Raw genomic sequence first — 17,049 nt, 5'->3', positions numbered from 1 at the left:
GCTGAAGAACTTGAAAATGAATCAAGTGTTTCTTTTTGTTTCTTTTCCTTGTCCTTTTATTTGCTGGATAACTGCCATTTGCTATGAATATAGAAATGAGATGCTGTTACTTGATCTGAAAACTTGCATTTAATGTCTGTCTTAAATAATGCAAATGCAGTTCAGTGAATTATTTGTGTGTGCTATTCTAAGCAGAATTACTTTTTTTTTTAACATATGCACTAAAAAGTGGTTTATATTTTAACAGTGCTTGCAAATATGATTTTGTTTCTTGGTGGTTTGCCCAAGGTCACCAAGTGAACTCAGGTCCAATCCACACTGCAGAAATAATCTAATTTAAGGCAGCTTTAACTGCCCTGGCTCAATGCTAGGGAATTCTGGGAACTGTGGTTTTGTGCAACTTTTAGCCTTCTCTGTCAGAGAGTTCTGGTGCCACAACTAATTGCAGTTCCCAGGATTCCTTAGGATCCAGGGCAGTTAAAGTGGTTTCAAACTGGATTATTTCTGCAGTGTGGATTGAACCTCAGTGACTGAAGTTATATTTGAACTAACAAATTCTTTGCCCACAGGTCTTAGCCATTCTAGTGTATTAGCATATCACTATAACTATGACTTGTGCGTTCACTACAAGGTTTCATAAGTGAGGCAAGAAGGGAAGAGCTAAAACAAAGGAGAAAGATTGGAAGGTGCAGAAATTTGTAACCACATAATTGCTTAACACCAAGAGAGCGTATGTAAATGAAAAATTGTTTCTTGCATATGCAAGACATAGATTTTTTTTAAGAGAAGAGTGCTTTTTGTTTTAATTTTTCACCTTGTTTTCAAGGCACATCAAAGTAATCAGATCAGAGGAATTAATTTGATGATGCTAAACAAGAGCCTCTTTCTTTTTAATGGACGTTTAACTCCTGTTCGTGTTCACTGTCGTATAAAACGGCATGATGGTATTGCTTCTAACGCCTATTAGTGTCCCTACTTGTCTGGTGATGTCCTATCACATTTCTTTCATCTTAGGCACATAACACCAGAGAAGTTTTATGTGGAAGCTTGTGATGCCGGAGCAAATGATGTACTTGCCATTGACAGAGTCTCTACAGAGGTTACCCTCACAGGTATCTCTTCACTTTCCGGTTGACATATTCATAATATGGCTTACTGTTTTGCTCTAAGGTACAAAATAAAACTGTCAGCAGAATCTGGCTCATTTTGAGAGCATTTCATTGTGGTCTACCTTCTCTATCCTTATTTACAATAGTGCAGTTTGCTAACAAATTAATAAGCAGTCATTAGACATTTATGCCATGATAAATTGTTAGTTTGGGGGGCACTTGAAAACTCAGTTTTTATGCAACAGACTAATACTGCGACCCCTCTGTTAACAATTGTTAAGTTTACTTTTTATTTACCTGTATGTTTTGAAAAACTAAATTAGATAAATACAGTATGATCTGAATATGTATGTATCTTCTCAAATGTACGTGTTTAGATTTGGTCTAATGCACCCTCAAGTCCTTGGGAAAGTTCCAACTTTTACAATGAGCTTAAAAAAAAAAATCACTGCTTCAAAAACACTCCAAAATGCAGTGGTTGAGTTTTATTCCCTCCTCCATCTGAATCAAATGGGGGAAAGGCTCAAAATCAGCCAAAAAATAAAGGTGAAACAAAACCATGGCTAGAAATGTTGGTTACTTTTATTTTTAAATTGGTGTAGCCAATTTGGATGGGAGTGCAGGGGTGGAAGTTGGTCCCTGCCCTTGGTGTGGTTGTCCATTAGTGGTTTAGTGTTACTGTTTGTGCTGTTTTTTCTTTGCAGTTAAGAAAGATATTCCACCTTCAGCAGTTACCAGGCAAATATATGGTATTCTGGGAACAATCCGTCTTGTTGCAGGTATGAAGCATTCTGTAGAAATGAAAGGAAATTCCTTTTATTACACTTATAAATCTGACTTACGATGGGTGCAAGTATGACAGAGAAGAAAAGAAATATGTGTGAAAAACCTGAAACTTCATTTTGGGCACACTTAAACTGACAATATTTATTTTTAACACAGTTATATTGCATCACTTGTGAAAGGCAGGAAAGAGAAATTGCGTTCCAATTGTATACATAGATTAACATTTCTATTCCTGTAGTGAAGATGTAACTTGAGAGTAGACTTTTGGAGGTCTTGTGATAGGAACCAGTTTATACATTCAGAATGATCACGTAGCAGAGCTTACTCAGATGACATTATTTCTGGGTACAGGCTGGGTATTAACTATTTTAATAACCTCCCCTTTTGTGTGCTGTCTCGCATGTAAGCACATGATGTTGAAAGCTACACAATGATTTTCTCTTTGCTGTGAAAATTCTTGAGATGTGAGAAGCTATTTTTCATGGCCAAGCATTCATAATTGCATTTCCCCATCTGCAATCTTCTGGAATGGTAATAGTACAGTAGAAACATACTTTATAGATTAGCCCATGGGATGTGACATTAACCATCCTGTGTGATCCAGTCTTCAAGGCTTTAGGGTAACCAGCTGTTAAGAATGCAACAGCATATAAATGATAGAAAAAGAGATATGAAGCTCAGTCTCTCTGCCCACTTTGGTTGTTTGTGTTGTAACTTAAAAGAGCAACAGCTTCATAGGAAAAAAAGGTATGTGTAACTGATCTCTTGTCTTCCTTTTTTTACAGGCACATACCTTATTGTAATAACAAAAAAGAGAAAAGTAGGTGAATTTTTCAATCATGTACTCTGGAAAGCAACTGATTTTGACATCCTCTCTTACAAAAAGACAATGCTGCATTTAACTGATATTCAGGTAGGAATACATTTTGTTGTAATAAAAATGTTTTTCATTACTTCAAAAATTCCTTGAAGACATTTGAGATGAAATGACATTAAATACCTTTATCCATATTGTTGAAGCTTAGTGAAGAACTCAGTGATTGAAATACTCTGTACCATTCTCATGACTTCAGCAGCTAACGCATAGCCTAGCATCCAGTGGGCCACCTTTCTGAGTGGAGACCCAACTCTTATGCTCCTTGGAAAGCTGTTGCTGAAAAACAGGAAACCTTCCAGAACAAAATTCAATGTATCACAAGAGGATGGAGATATACACATGAAAATATCTAGCTCCCTTGCATGTGTCCTTTGAATCCTGACCATAATCTTGAAGTTGTTCAATGTTTGGTGCTTTTCTGTAGGTTTTACTGATAAGATTCAAACTGGTCCACTTTGTACTTTATAGAAATCTGAGCTTGCTTCTTTTCTTTTTAATGGATAGGAGGGGCTTATGCCATTATTGACAGCAATCTGAAGCTAAAGTATAATTTATCATAAAGTAGATGTTGACTAGTTTGATTATACATATTTGTCTTTTACTGTGATGCTAAATAGTCGTGCTTATGTAATGACCTGCAGTGGACATATAATTGTAACCTTAGCATAGTTGAGCTGACCCTAGTAAGTATGCATGGAGTCATTATCAGTTATCATACAAAATGTCTGCTTCTGAGTAGAGAAAATGACAGGAAGCATAGTAAATAACAATATTTTACTTCTAACAGTTGCAGGATAATAAAGTCTTTTTAGCAATGCTTAGCCATGTACTGAGTGTGGACGGATTTTATTTTTCTACAACATATGATTTAACGCACACCCTACAACGGTTGGCCAATACCAGTCCAGAGTTTCAAGAAATGAGCTTGCTTGAGAGGGTAAGTATATCTATATCTAGCTTTCTTTCCAGTTTTATAAAAGACAAGGAATATAAATTTGCAATCAATCATAACAGCATGCTATCTGAACAATAACAATTAAGAATAGAGAATAGAGTCATGATGAGTAGCTATGATACTGATTGTTCTAGAGTGAACTTTGTAAACCATTTACCCACTTACTGACCCCATTCCCTCTTTCTGGGGAAAAGAGATAAGTGTGTGTCACAGAACCCTTAAGATGGGTTTGGTGGGGAATTGGCTTACTGTCATACTTCAGAAAAGCTTAGAGTTGGCTTCAGACTAATGGCTCATACTTGGACTGGCCTCATTGCAGTCAGTGGGATTCTCAGTTAGTCATAATTACCGTATATACTTGTCTATAAGTCTAAAAAATTATGCCCCAAAATTGACCTCAAAATCCCAGGTCGACTTATTTACTATGGTCACTATGGTAATATGATAGCAGCTCTTTCAGATTTCCCCATGCAGTTTCTTTCTGTCTTGAGCCAAGCAGAAAGAGTCCTGGGCGATTGATTGATATCACTGTTTGTTTAAGAGTCCCTCTCCTGCCTATGTGCCCTCGCTGTGTGAGTGAAGGTTGAAATGAAAGCTGAAACGGAGAAGCAAGAAGCCTCAATGACAGTCCCTTTTGTTGCACACACACATACACACAGTGAGGGAGCCTCCAAGTTTTACCCTTGACCTATCCATGGGTCATGGTAAAATCCATAATTTTGGACCTGAAACCTGCCCTCAGTTTATACATGAGGTCAATTTATAGTCAAGTATATACAGTAATTCTCATTATTTCAGTGGTACCATTCTGAGTACAGTTAGAGCTGATCTGTTAGACCAATGTTTGAAAGTAAAACACTTGGTAGTTAAAATTTATTTTGTGATTGCAACTTATTACAGGCAGATCCACGCTTTGTATGGAATGGGCATCTTCTTAGAGAATTTGCTGCTCAGCCTGAGGTAGTGTATATCCATTTTTGTTTTGAAAGTATTATCAATATGATAACTCTTTTTTTTGCACTTGTTATTTGCTTCCTGTATAGCAATAAAGTATCTAAATCACTTGTGAAACCTATAGGCATCATTTAACTTGAAGCAGGAGCTTTAGCAACCATGTAGCCTTTAGTAATTGCTTATAAAAATGAGTTCACATATAATGAATGCTGTTGTTACAGTGAAATGGTGACAATATTGAATGACAGAAACTGCGGAGCACCTTAATGAAAACTGCAGAAGAAACTGGAGATGCATTTCAGAATGTTCAGAAGATGCGTCAGAAGATTTCTGAATGAGGAACTGCCATGCTCTTTACTGGAGAAATGAAAAAAGCAACTGGTTTGGGAGTTCCTGATTCAGACATTTCTGAATTTAAGATTACACATATCCCTAGAAAAGCGCCTCAGTAATATACACAGCTTGAAATGCATTGGGCTTTTTTTTACCAATAAAACAACCATCTCTTGAGTCTTTTGTGACGTTTCCAGTTTCTTTTGTGGGTAATATTGGATGAAACAGAGAAGAATAACCTTAGTCTCCAAGTTACTAAATCAGATAATATGGTGCACTCTCTGTTCTGACCTTCCTGTAACAACAGAAACTCACTTTTCCACGAAAAGCTGTATCATTATCAGTTTGTACAGCATAAGCAAGCATCATTAAGCATATGTCCATGGAGAGAGTTCTTCTGTAAATACAACCCTTCTTGCAAATGCCACATTTTTTGAGTCTTATAACCCTCGCTATTCCTATCTTTATTATCAGGTGATTATTTTTAAATACTAAGACATGCTAAATTTTCTCTCTTACAGATCCATAGGTTTGCTATTCCTGTTATGCATGGCTGTATCCTTTTCCTGTTTCTGACAGAAGATCACAATTTGTTTAATGTTTAGATTTTAAAGATTCTGCAAAATGTCACACAGTGTAGGTAAAGACAAATCTTAAATCAAGGTTTCTGAGTTTAAGTTATTTTGGATATCTTCTTACATTTCAAAATGAGCGTTGGACACTGTTTTACATTCCTCTGGGGCAATGATTCCCAAACTTTGATTCTCCAGGAATTTGGACTTCAATGTCTAGAAGCTCCAGACAGTTTGGCCAGCAGTCAGAAATTTTGGGAGCTGAAGTCCAAAACATCTGGAGGACAACAGCTTGCAACCACTGCACTAGAGCATCTTGCTGGTGATGTGATCAAAAAACAGTGCTCATATGTCTGTCAAAAGCCAGTAACTTTAATATCTCATGTATTTTAAGGGAAGAATTAAGTATGTTCCTAACTTTAATTTCATTAAAATTAATGAGTCTTAAAAACAATGTAGTTAGGCTGGATTTGTTTGTATGTTTTGGCTGTTGTGTGTATCTGTTCAAAAAGAAGCAGAAGCGGCTTCTTTTCCATATAAAAATCTTGAGCTTTCTTGCTAAAATACCTGATCTCAAGCATCCAAATCCTCATTTGGTGTGACATAGTGGGTTTGGTTCACTGGTTTCCAGCTCAGAACAGCTCTGGATTAGTAGCCCTTTGTAAAAGGGTTGCACGGAAAATGTTGTTTCTTGGTCTTGTTTTGAAAATGATTCAGATTTCCATGGGAATTGGTGGCATTCTGGGATAGATGCCAACTATTTTGTTCATGCAAAGAGGTCATTTTTGACCACTGCCACCTGTTTCAGATCTAAGGCTGCTGTGCTATGTACACTAAATTCAGTGGAACTCTGAGTCAATATCATTCATAAAAGAATTGATACTTGAACAAGATACGGGCCTTGTTTTGAATCCTGTTCCCATAACTTAGTTGCTATTCCGAAAAAGGAAAATCTTCTTACTTTGTCTTAGAGACAGTAGCAACATTATAGCATCATTATTTGTTAGCAGTTATCTTGTTTGCTGGGTTTACATTGCTTGGGGAAAAATGCATCCTGTTTTCTTATTTCTGCACAAAGTATTTTTTTCTGTCTTGCATGTACTGATTAATAATTGCTGGCCTACATTACTAGTATTAAGCAGTATGAAATAGAGGATATGCTCCCTCTGCTCATAACATGGTGCATTGATATCTGATGTTATCACTTCTTTAAGTTACTGTTATATTAAACCTGCTTATATATTCCTTAACACATTACCATGCATTAGTTATCATTATGCACTCTTGTTCAATTAATGGGAAATATTTTGATTGGATTCTTATTTCTCGAAGAAGCTGTTTCAGAGCTGGAGTGCGTTACTATGTGAGAGGTAAGACAAATGTGTAACCACTATATAAAGGAGGCCATCTGTTTGCATCTTCTTAATGAAAGCTGGGCTGCTGTTTCATTCTGCCAAATGTTGATAAAGATTTTACTGGAGTATTCTCTAGTAATTGTAGTATCTCCATGTGCCAGATGATTTAAACCAAATGGCAAAGGTGGTGTGTGTATGTGTGTGTGTGTGCACATGCACATACCTATGTCTTCTAGTCGCCTGTCCAACTTATGGTGACCTCATGAATTTCATAGGGTTTTCTTAGGCAAGATACACACATAGGTGGCTTTTTCCAGTTCCTGCCTCTGAAGTATAGCCTATACCACCTGATATTTGTTGATAGTCTCCCCCACAAATACTAACCAGGGCTGACCCGTTTAGCTTCCAAGATCAGACAGGTTCTAGTGCCATTATGATACTGTGCTGTGATGAAATTATTTTTAACGGTACACTGGTGCCTCGGGATACGAAATGATCGGGTTACGAAATTTCCGAGATACGAAAAAGTTGGATTGGCAAAAACTGTTTCGGGTTACGAAATATTTTTCGGGTTACGAAATTCATTTCGGCGCGAAATTCAAATGCTGCAAAGTGCAGCTATAGGCTTTCCAGTGCTAATGGAAAGCCTTCTCTTAGCGTTTCGGGTTACGAAATTTTCGGGTTACGAAAGGAATGGCGGAACGAATTAATTTCGTAACCCGAGGCACCAGTGTATATGATTATTTTAGGTTTAAGTCTCATTAATCACTGGGAACAGTGACTTGCATTTGAATATGGGAAATGACAGGCTTAGCTCTCTAATCACTTATGAAGCCTGCTGAACGACCTTGTGCTACTCATTATATTTCAGCCTTTCCTAATTTACAGAACTGTTTGGAAGAAGGAAAGAATGCAGAATATATATTTTAAAATGATCCTTTATGTGTGTATATGTGTGTGTGTGTATATATCTATATCTATATCTATATCTATCTATCTATCTATCTATCTATCTATATATATATATACAGCCCTCACAATACTAGATGTACTCTAAACATATAAGTGGTCTGTGCTTTGCTTGAACCACAGGGCCCAGACATTTTGAAAAACCCTTATGATTGCCTCTTCAGATCCACTGTGACTTAGTCTTCATCCAGAGGACTCTACAATTTGTGATCCTGAAATACAGTGAAACGGGAAAATATCTTCTAAAGATCCCTGCTACTCTAACTCCTGAACACTTAGAAATACTGCATCCTATGGCAGAAATAGGCTGACTGTGCATTGTTCCAGGAACTGGCAAACACAATATAGGTCATCTTCTGTCTTTTCAGGACTCAGGGTTCCATTTTTAGGCACTGCTCTGATTTATTTCCCCCCAGTTTACTTAGCAGAAATTCATACAGATGAGACGTTTCGTTTCTCTCTAAAGAGGCTAGGATTTGAAGTAATAAGCAGGGTTTGTACTGTATCTAGTTATATGTGTATTTCTTACTCTCTCACAGGTATTGATTCTGAAGGACATGCAGCTAATTTTGTAGAAACGGAACAGATAGTACATTACAATGGGAGCAAAGCTTCTTTTGTCCAAGTATGTTTTTCTACTATATTCCATTATATAGCAAGTCTTGTTTATGGAGTTAGTTCTTGCCCCATCTCTCTGAATTCTGGTTTCTTTTTAAAAAAAAAAACCAAATTGAGAGTTTGCATTAATAACAATCTTGTTGAACACTTCATTTTTCTGTTCCTTTTGTTTTCCAGACACGTGGATCAATTCCTTTTTTCTGGTCACAGAGGCCAAACCTCAAATACAAACCAAAGCCACAGATCAGCAAAACAATAAATCATGTAAGTTTTTAGTATACAGTGTGCCTGTGCCATATGCAGGTGCACCGTATGCGGCTTCCAGCTTACAGGGAAGCCTCACGGGGGCAACAATGGTGCATGGGCTCACAGCGCATGCACCGCACCACACTCCAGGTTTGTGCCCTATTCTTTTCAATGGGTGCGAGCATACACGCTTTTTCCCTTATGTGAGGGGTCCGGAATGGATCCCCGTGTAAGGGAAGGGTCCACTGTACTTTTCTTCATGCTGTTCTGCAGGAGGAATTTACTGTAGAGAGGCAGAGAGAGAGAGTGTGTGTGTGTATTAGCCCTTAAGATGATTGTACTTTTCTGTGGCATGTGACTTTCCTCAGGATGTTCTTGAACTAAAGATTGATTATCATGAGCAGCAGATGTCCTTTGTTTCCAGTGAAAGGTTCAAAGATAACTGAAGTGTTCTGTAATAACAGAATGCAGTTTTAATCCTCTTGGTGTAAATAGTGTGTTCCTTGACAGAACTAGCAAATCAAAGATTTCCCCTATTCTCTCTTTCCACCCCACATCCTTGGCTCAGCTCTCTTTTCCCCCTCAAATTGGATGGGAATCAGTGACCTCAAAAGAAGCAGGGCAAACAGAGGCAGAACTGGGGGAAGGAAAAATATAGCAGGTTAACAGCCCAGAGAAACTTGATAAACCTTTGGGCTGCTTCAGAATCTGATTGGAATGGATATTCTTTGTCTACTGTATTGTCCAAGCATCTGCAGTAGTCCTAAAAACATTTTACGGTTTGACTTAACTACACACAAATAGAAATGCACAGTGAATTCACATTAATATTTCTCTGTTATATTCAATCAGTACTGAAGTTGCACATTTTCCTTTTCTCCATGATTTGTGGGTTTGATAAATATTTCAAAATATCTATTTATTTCAAAATAAATATCTGCACCATGTTCTCTTTCAGATGGATGGCTTCCAAAGACACTTTGATTCTCAGATTATTAGCTATGGAAAACAAATGATAGTTAACTTGGTATGATATTTAATTCTGCATCCAATTTTAAAGAAAAGTAACTGAAAATGATTGGTACTGTTACTTATTTATTTATTTTTGTATTGTGTTTTTGTTTGTAGGTTAACCAGAAGGGCTCAGAAAAGCCTCTTGAACAAACATTTTCACAAATGGTAAACAGCTTGGGAAATGGAATGGTCAGGTACATGCCATCTGACATATTTACGTCATTGTTGGAAGAACTGGTTGTTTTAAACAACTTACTGTATATACCCAACTATAAGTCGACCTCATATATAAGTCGAGGGCAAGTTTTGGGGCTAGAATTGTGGATTTTGACATGACCTGTGGATAGGTCAAGTGTAAAACTCTCCAGTATGTGTATGCCAACAGCAAGAGAGAAGCAGCAATCAGTACTAGGCTTCAGTGTTTCAGCCATCACTCATAAGACAGCAAAGTGCAGGGATGGGAGAGGGACTCTTAAACAGCAATCCATCAGTCATGAAGGACTGTATCTGCTTGGCTCAAGATAGAAAAAAACTGCATGTGGAAATCTGAAAGAGCTGCTATCACATTACCATACTGACCTGTAAATAAGTCGACCTAAGATTTGGGGGTCAGTTTGGGGGCATAAATTTTTAGATTTATATATGAGTATATACAGTAATATAATACCTGTATATAAACTGAACAGATGGATTCTATGTGAACAAGATGATGTTAACACACTTCCACAGAGGAAGTGTGTTAGCATCATGCAGAGTTTTTTAAAAAATGAGACTTTCTCCCAGCAATTCCCTTTCCTTTATGACACTTGTACCAACCTCTAAGCATGTTCTGAAGCAAGAAATGGAGATGTGCTTGTTACAAATGTCCATAGTGGAGGTGAGAAAATTGAGGAGAACAAAGTTGATTATTCACCCTCTGATGCAGGGGAAACCATTGAAGCTGCTTTCCTTAACATAACTGCCATCCAGATATTGGACCCTTCCACACACAGGGAATTATAGCAATACAGTACAGCCCCCATATCCACAGGATCATTAGCTATGGTTCCACTTATTTGTGTCTGGAAAAAAATCCCTCTAGGAATTATTATTATTATTATTATTATTATTATTATTATTATTATGCTTTATTTATATAGCGCTGTAGATTTGCACAGCGCTGTACATATAAACAATAAAATAGATATGAGTAAACCTGCCCATCTGGGGGTCCTCCTGCCTGATTCTATGGTAAGTCATAAAGTGCATTGGAGGACCTCAAGATACCTAAAGAGACCACCTCTCTGAGCATCTGAAAGTCTTCCAGTATGACTTTGATCAACCTCTGGTAGGAATATAACATTCACCATTCAAAAGTTTTCATTATCTGCAGTTAAGTCTGGGAATGTATTCTGTGTGGATATGGAGACTGGACTGTTTCTTTTCAGCTGCTATGCTGACTTGCCATGGAATCATAAGGTTCTTACTTTGTTGAGGCACTGGCTAAAAATTCTAAATCCCACTCCATAAACAGCTGATCCCAGAATCCAGAAGGATGGAATTATGACAGTTCAAGTGGAATTATAGTGCTGTAATTGTGTAGCATAAAAGGGCCCATGTTGTAGTACTGCAGCCATCATTGTCAATGGACATTGAACATTGTTGTCAGTAATGTCTGGGGATTATGGAGGCTGTAGTTCATCTTTTCTAGAGGGTGACAGTTTGAGGGAAGCTGCCTTGGTGGAGAGGCCTACATACAGAATGTGATATACTTTGATTTTGGCAACACTGATCTTGATTTTGTTGTTTTTGTTAGATAGTATGTACTAGGATATGTGTCTTTTTAAAGTTCAGAAATGTGTTCTCCTGTTGGAACTTTGTCGACCTGCCTTGTCCTTAAATCTCCCCTACTGGGGTAGACACTTTCTGTCCAAAAGACAAAAAGGGCTGTTGCATAGATTGATATATTACTTAACAAGCTTTGAGGAGTGTCTTTATTATGTGAAAATGTTCATGCTATTCAATAAACTGATGGGGGGCATTTATCCTGCTGCAACACATTTAAACAAGAGCTCTTCCTTTTACCCTACCAGTATCATCCCTGGCTATCAAATAGAAGTAAATAACCTCTTAACTGACATGTACTTTCTTTGCTCAGATACGTAGCATTTGATTTCCATAAAGAATGCAGTCATATGAGGTGGGATCGGCTCCAGATTTTATTGGATCGCCTAGCTGAACAACAAGATGAATTTGGGTAATATATGCAACTGCAGTGTGCAGGCATTTAGTTGTGGTTAGTAGAAGTTACATAATAATTTGATTGTGCACAACAGACACAAGAAATAAAGTGTTGCTGAAAGAAAATCTCATTGCTTTAGTAACTTTTAAGTACAGCGATGTCAACAGCTAGTAATCTGGGCTGTAATCGAAATCTTTTCATTTGAAGTGAACTTCCATTTAGATCAGTGAAGTTTACTGCTGTTTGAGTTTGGCCAGTCTAACAGTCCGAAGATCTCTTCTCTTTTGGTTTCTGTACAACAGCATAAAGATCTTGATGTGGTGGTGTCATGCCTCTTTGGCTATGCCTTTGTAAAGTTTGTGACAACTTTCTGATGTAACTAGATTTCAAAGTGCTTGCTTACATTTACAAGACAGTGGTAGTAGGTTATGGAAGTAGAAAATTTTATATCTTTATTTTAGTTTCTTGAGAGTACGGTTGAATCCCAAAAAACTAACCAACAGGAAATTCAAAGTTACATTTTTGTTATAATGAGATTAAAGTTCTAGTTTTGTGGAATATACCTGTTATAAAAGGAGTGCTTCCTTTTACTTTTCTGCTTTTGAATATGAATTAAGGCTTGGATTTTAGGAGAATGCTTTCCAGATCCATTATAGGCAGGGGAGTACCCTCCCCTAACTTTACTTTATATTTTTCCTTTACAAATTTCTAAACATTACTTAGCCAGAAGCCAAAGGATTACTTCAGCCAGGGCCTGTGAGTGTCAATTGTAATTTGTACTTTAATCAACAGTGCTATATGTCCTGTCTTGAACAACACTTGAATGTCTGATTTTGAACATGGTTTGTACACACCATGGAGGCTGTCTTCAAGAGCCAGAAATCCATCTCTCTTTAACCATGTGGAACCTCTTTACTGTCTGTGGATCTTGGCAATAATTCTTCATACATAATATTAAAGACATTAAAAGTTTCTTGACAGGTATTTTAAGAAGGAAGAATAGAATTTTAATAGTTAGGCAATTGCAACCTCTATTGCCTAACCAAACCCTGCCTAAGGGATACTCTAAAGCTAAGGGAAATTGTTTCAGGGTGGATGGGTGATTGATATCACAGTCAGATATATTTCCTTGACCTGATGTTTCAGCTGTGTTAAGTCTTCCAACAGAAAATAGATCAAAAAGTTGTCTTGTAGATTCTTATAGAAGCACTGTTCTGTATTTCAGCTACTTTCTAGTTGATTCTGATGGGAAGGTGGTGACGCAGCAAGAAGGAACTTTCCGCAGTAACTGTATGGATTGCCTGGACCGAACAAATGTGATTCAGAGCCTTTTAGCACGCCGCTCTCTCCAAGCACAGCTCCAGGTGGAGATTTCTGTCTTTTAGAAAACCATGTGTAAAATGATATTGCCACTCTTGCAGAAACTTTAAAAGCCAATAGCACTAATGACTTCTTAGTATAGTAAGTGTATCATTCTTGAAAGAAATATACTTAAAATATGGAGAACATACATTTTCTTAACTATTTAAATGTTCCAGTCTATATATATAATTAAAAATGTTAGTAGAGTTCTGATGAAGTTGTAAATAGTGGCTTCTTTGTCATTGTAGAGACTAGGTGTTTTGCATGTTGGCCAGAGACTTGAAGAACAAGCTGAATTTGAGAAACTTTACAAAAATGGTAGGTTTTTGTTTTAATAAGTACATCTTAGCCTATGTGCTATTTAGCATGTGATCTCTTTTTAAAAAATGTTCTCTTTTCATAGCATGGGCTGACAATGCAAATGCTTGTGCCAAACAATATGCTGGAACAGGTGCCTTAAAGACAGACTACACCAGGTAAGTTTTGAGCCATTCTCTCTTAAAATAAAATACACAAATATTAATCATGCTAAAAGCATTTATCTGTTGTTTAGGCACTGATTTGAAAACTGTTTAGTGTTGTTGCTATAGAAAACATGTACAATAGTAACAGTAAATACACAGTTGAAATGACTCAGAATGGAATAATTTTTGAATGTGTATCTTGTTTAGCTAGCCCAGTTGGCTTCTCAGATCAGTTTATGGCAATTAATCAATTACTATTAAAACTATAGTAAAGCTATACAAATAATAGATTCTAAAACTAGCAAATCAGTCTATATATGTAGTGTACTAAGTGCCATCTGGTAAGGGAGAAATTGTGGGGAAGAATTCAAGATACAATAAGCTACAGGAGTAAGGCTTCCTTCTAGTCAATGATAGAATGAATAACATGCAAGCAGACCTACTACAGATCGGTTTCTCGTAACCTCAAGTACTAATCATCTCTGGTTTGCTTCTTGGAATTGTGTGTTTTCATAATACTAAATGTATGTTGTTTTTTCCAACCAGAACTGGAAAGAGAACTCAATGGGGCCTACTTATGGATGGCTGGAACTCACTAATTCGTTACTACAAAAACAACTTTTCTGATGGATTTAGACAGGTGAGAAATTCCCACCCTTTGCATTTTACTGTTGCTGTTTTCATGTGCCTGCAGCAGTCTGCTCTGTGTTGCCATGAATAAAAAGGGATATGGCCATTGTATCCAAAGTCTTCCCCCACTGATCTTAGACCATGGACAGGCTCATTTTTCAAATAGTCTAAATCCAAGCCAAGTATAGCTTTAAAGGTCATAGGTCATAAATTCACACTTTGAATTCAGCCTGGAAACAGATAAGCAGCCAATAGAATTGTTTCAACAAGTGGGTTAATGTCCCCTTTAATCTGCCCCAGTCAGCAACCTGGCTGCAACCTTTTGGATCTGCTGAAGTTTCCAAACAGTTTCCAAAGGCAGCCCCACGTAGAGTGCATTGCAGTAATCCAAGGCATGTGTCACTGTAACCTGATCTGATGTCTCAAGGAATGGGCACAGCTTGTGCATCACTTTTAGCTTTACAAATGCATTCTTGGCTACCACTAAAACGTGGGAATCCGTTCTCAGATCTGAGTCCAGGAGTATGCTCAAGCTTCAAACCTGTGACTTCAGTGGGAATGTAACTCCATCCAAAGAAGAACTGGAACCACTGCATAACAGTGCTCCCATCCCAGAGACGCAGATCAGAAGGATACTACAGTCAATGGTATCAAAAGCCACTGAAAGGTCCAGTGGAATGAACAGGGACAAACTCCCCTGTCCACTGGATTGGGCATCCAGAGTTATTTGTGGGATTTTGGGCTATTGTGGAAACCCTGCAAAAAACTTTGCATTTTGGATACGAAAGCCGTCAACTTCACGAGTCCGCTGTCCAGTTCCCTATGAGTTCATTTACCAAGGCAACCAAAGCTGTCTCTATCTCTTTTCCAGTCCTGAAACCAGATTGAAATGGATCTAGATAATCCATTTCATCCAGAAATCCCTGGAGCTGGGAGGCCACTACATGCCCTAGAACCTTGCCCAAAAAAGGAATATTGGAGATATTCCCCCAAGTTGGGGATAGTGACACATTTGTATCCCTTTGTCCAGGGATCTGCAGGTGGTATTCAATGCAGAGGTCACTTCATTTTATTTTTCAGGGGCTCCTAAAGTTTTCACACATCTGAAGTCAGCATTCTAAGTGCTGCACCCTTCTGGCTTCAAGTGGCTGATGTGTAATATATGATAGGAAAGTCCTTATATCAGATTCATTTTGCTCACACTGGAGAGATGGTATACAGGGGAAGAAGTGCTATCAGAAAAGATTTTAGAGATGTGAAGAAAGCACCAGAAGATACATTTAGGCGAAGCTAGGGGACTTTCTTTATAAGATAACATGAGATTAATTTTAAATTGTTTACCTCTGGCTTGTTTTACAGGATGCTATAGATCTGTTTCTTGGAAACTATTCAGTGGATGAAGTAGATTCTCTCAGTCCTCTTCATGTACAGAAGGACTGGAAATTCTTGGCTGTAAGATTTTTTTTTATCTCTGTAGTATTTGTAAATAGTTTTTTGTTTTTTTTTAAAAAAAGAAACTTAATTGATTTAAGCTGAATGATAGTGTTGGGATCACATACATTTCACATTAATATAACTAAAGCTCAGACAGAATTTTGGCAAAAAGTGGGACTTGTCTCAGGACTTAAATATTGGGTGCTAAGAAAGAAAATACCCACAGTCTTATCAGAATATTCACAAACTGCACCTGCTTGGGTTGCTTTCTTGAGTGAACAAGTCATGAAGCAGCAGTAAACTATATATTACTACACCCATCCCTCCACATTGGCTGCATTTAGGGGCACAGGACCCCCATGAATGTGGAAAATCACAAATAACAAAAACACTATGTTTTTACCTGAGAGAACACCTCCCTAGGAATCTCTAGGTCCTCCAGGACAACTCTGTGATCAGCATCTGCCAGATTTTGACCATAGAATTGTGCTAGAGGAGCTACAAAGGCCTAGTGGAGTGTTCTCTCTAAGAATCTCTAGGTCCTTCAGTGTGACATTTGGTTAAAGTTGATCATATAGTACTGAAGGGCTTAGATATTCCTAGAGAGGACATATTAATAAAATCCATTAATAATCAAATCTGCAAAAGTCGAAGCTGCAAATATGGAAGGATGAGTGTATATCCAGACTCAGAACTATGGGTAATGGCTTCCAAATATGTCAGGATTCAGATGTTTTAAGTTTAAAATCATGACTTGCTTGGAAGCCATTAACTATTATTCCCCACTTATATGTACAGCAGGGCCTCATTATCCACAGACTTGCCATCCACAGATTTAACCATCCACAGACGGCAAGGCAGTATTGTCCCCAGTAGTGGAGCATGCACACAGCTGTGCCGCCATTAGGAACCCCGTTATCCCTAATAGTGATGTGACCGCTTGCACGTGCCGTTATTGGTAACAGTGGAACTTGAGGCCCCATGGATTTTTGTATCCACAGGGAGGTCCAGAACAGATCCTCCATGGATACCAAGATCCCACTTTATTAAGAAGTTACAGTTAACTGCAGATCCTTGGCTTGTTTGCTTGAGCAAAGCAGGAACAGTTGGGAGCTTCATGTAGGTGTACCATGTTGGTTTTGGTGCAACT

The 17,049-nt window shown here is 37.8% G+C and overlaps 1 protein-coding gene across 1 annotated transcript in view; it reads left to right on the top strand.

Moving 5' to 3' along the window:
* SACM1L (SAC1 like phosphatidylinositide phosphatase) overlaps nt 1–17,049 on the top strand; it is a 36,472-nt gene that overhangs the window by 12,937 nt on the left and 6,486 nt on the right. The window contains exons 2-18 of the mRNA XM_089532779.1: nt 1,015–1,112; nt 1,814–1,888; nt 2,681–2,808; nt 3,560–3,709; nt 4,628–4,687; nt 5,536–5,569; nt 6,855–6,956; nt 8,450–8,535; nt 8,706–8,792; nt 9,733–9,801; nt 9,903–9,982; nt 11,926–12,024; nt 13,235–13,373; nt 13,620–13,689; nt 13,775–13,847; nt 14,382–14,475; nt 15,825–15,917. Of these exons, the coding sequence (XP_089388905.1) occupies nt 1,015–1,112; nt 1,814–1,888; nt 2,681–2,808; nt 3,560–3,709; nt 4,628–4,687; nt 5,536–5,569; nt 6,855–6,956; nt 8,450–8,535; nt 8,706–8,792; nt 9,733–9,801; nt 9,903–9,982; nt 11,926–12,024; nt 13,235–13,373; nt 13,620–13,689; nt 13,775–13,847; nt 14,382–14,475; nt 15,825–15,917 (1,537 nt within the window). The remainder of the gene's footprint in view (nt 1–1,014; nt 1,113–1,813; nt 1,889–2,680; nt 2,809–3,559; nt 3,710–4,627; nt 4,688–5,535; nt 5,570–6,854; nt 6,957–8,449; nt 8,536–8,705; nt 8,793–9,732; nt 9,802–9,902; nt 9,983–11,925; nt 12,025–13,234; nt 13,374–13,619; nt 13,690–13,774; nt 13,848–14,381; nt 14,476–15,824; nt 15,918–17,049) is intronic.

The sequence above is a fragment of the Sceloporus occidentalis genome, unplaced genomic scaffold (assembly GCF_023333645.1).
Source record: "Sceloporus occidentalis isolate IW3139 unplaced genomic scaffold, rSceOcc1.0.p SCAF_7, whole genome shotgun sequence".
NCBI classification, from domain to species: Eukaryota; Metazoa; Chordata; class Lepidosauria; order Squamata; family Phrynosomatidae; genus Sceloporus; species Sceloporus occidentalis.
The sequence above is the reverse complement of the archived record's forward strand: the minus strand, read 5'-3'. Positions and strand labels throughout refer to the sequence as shown.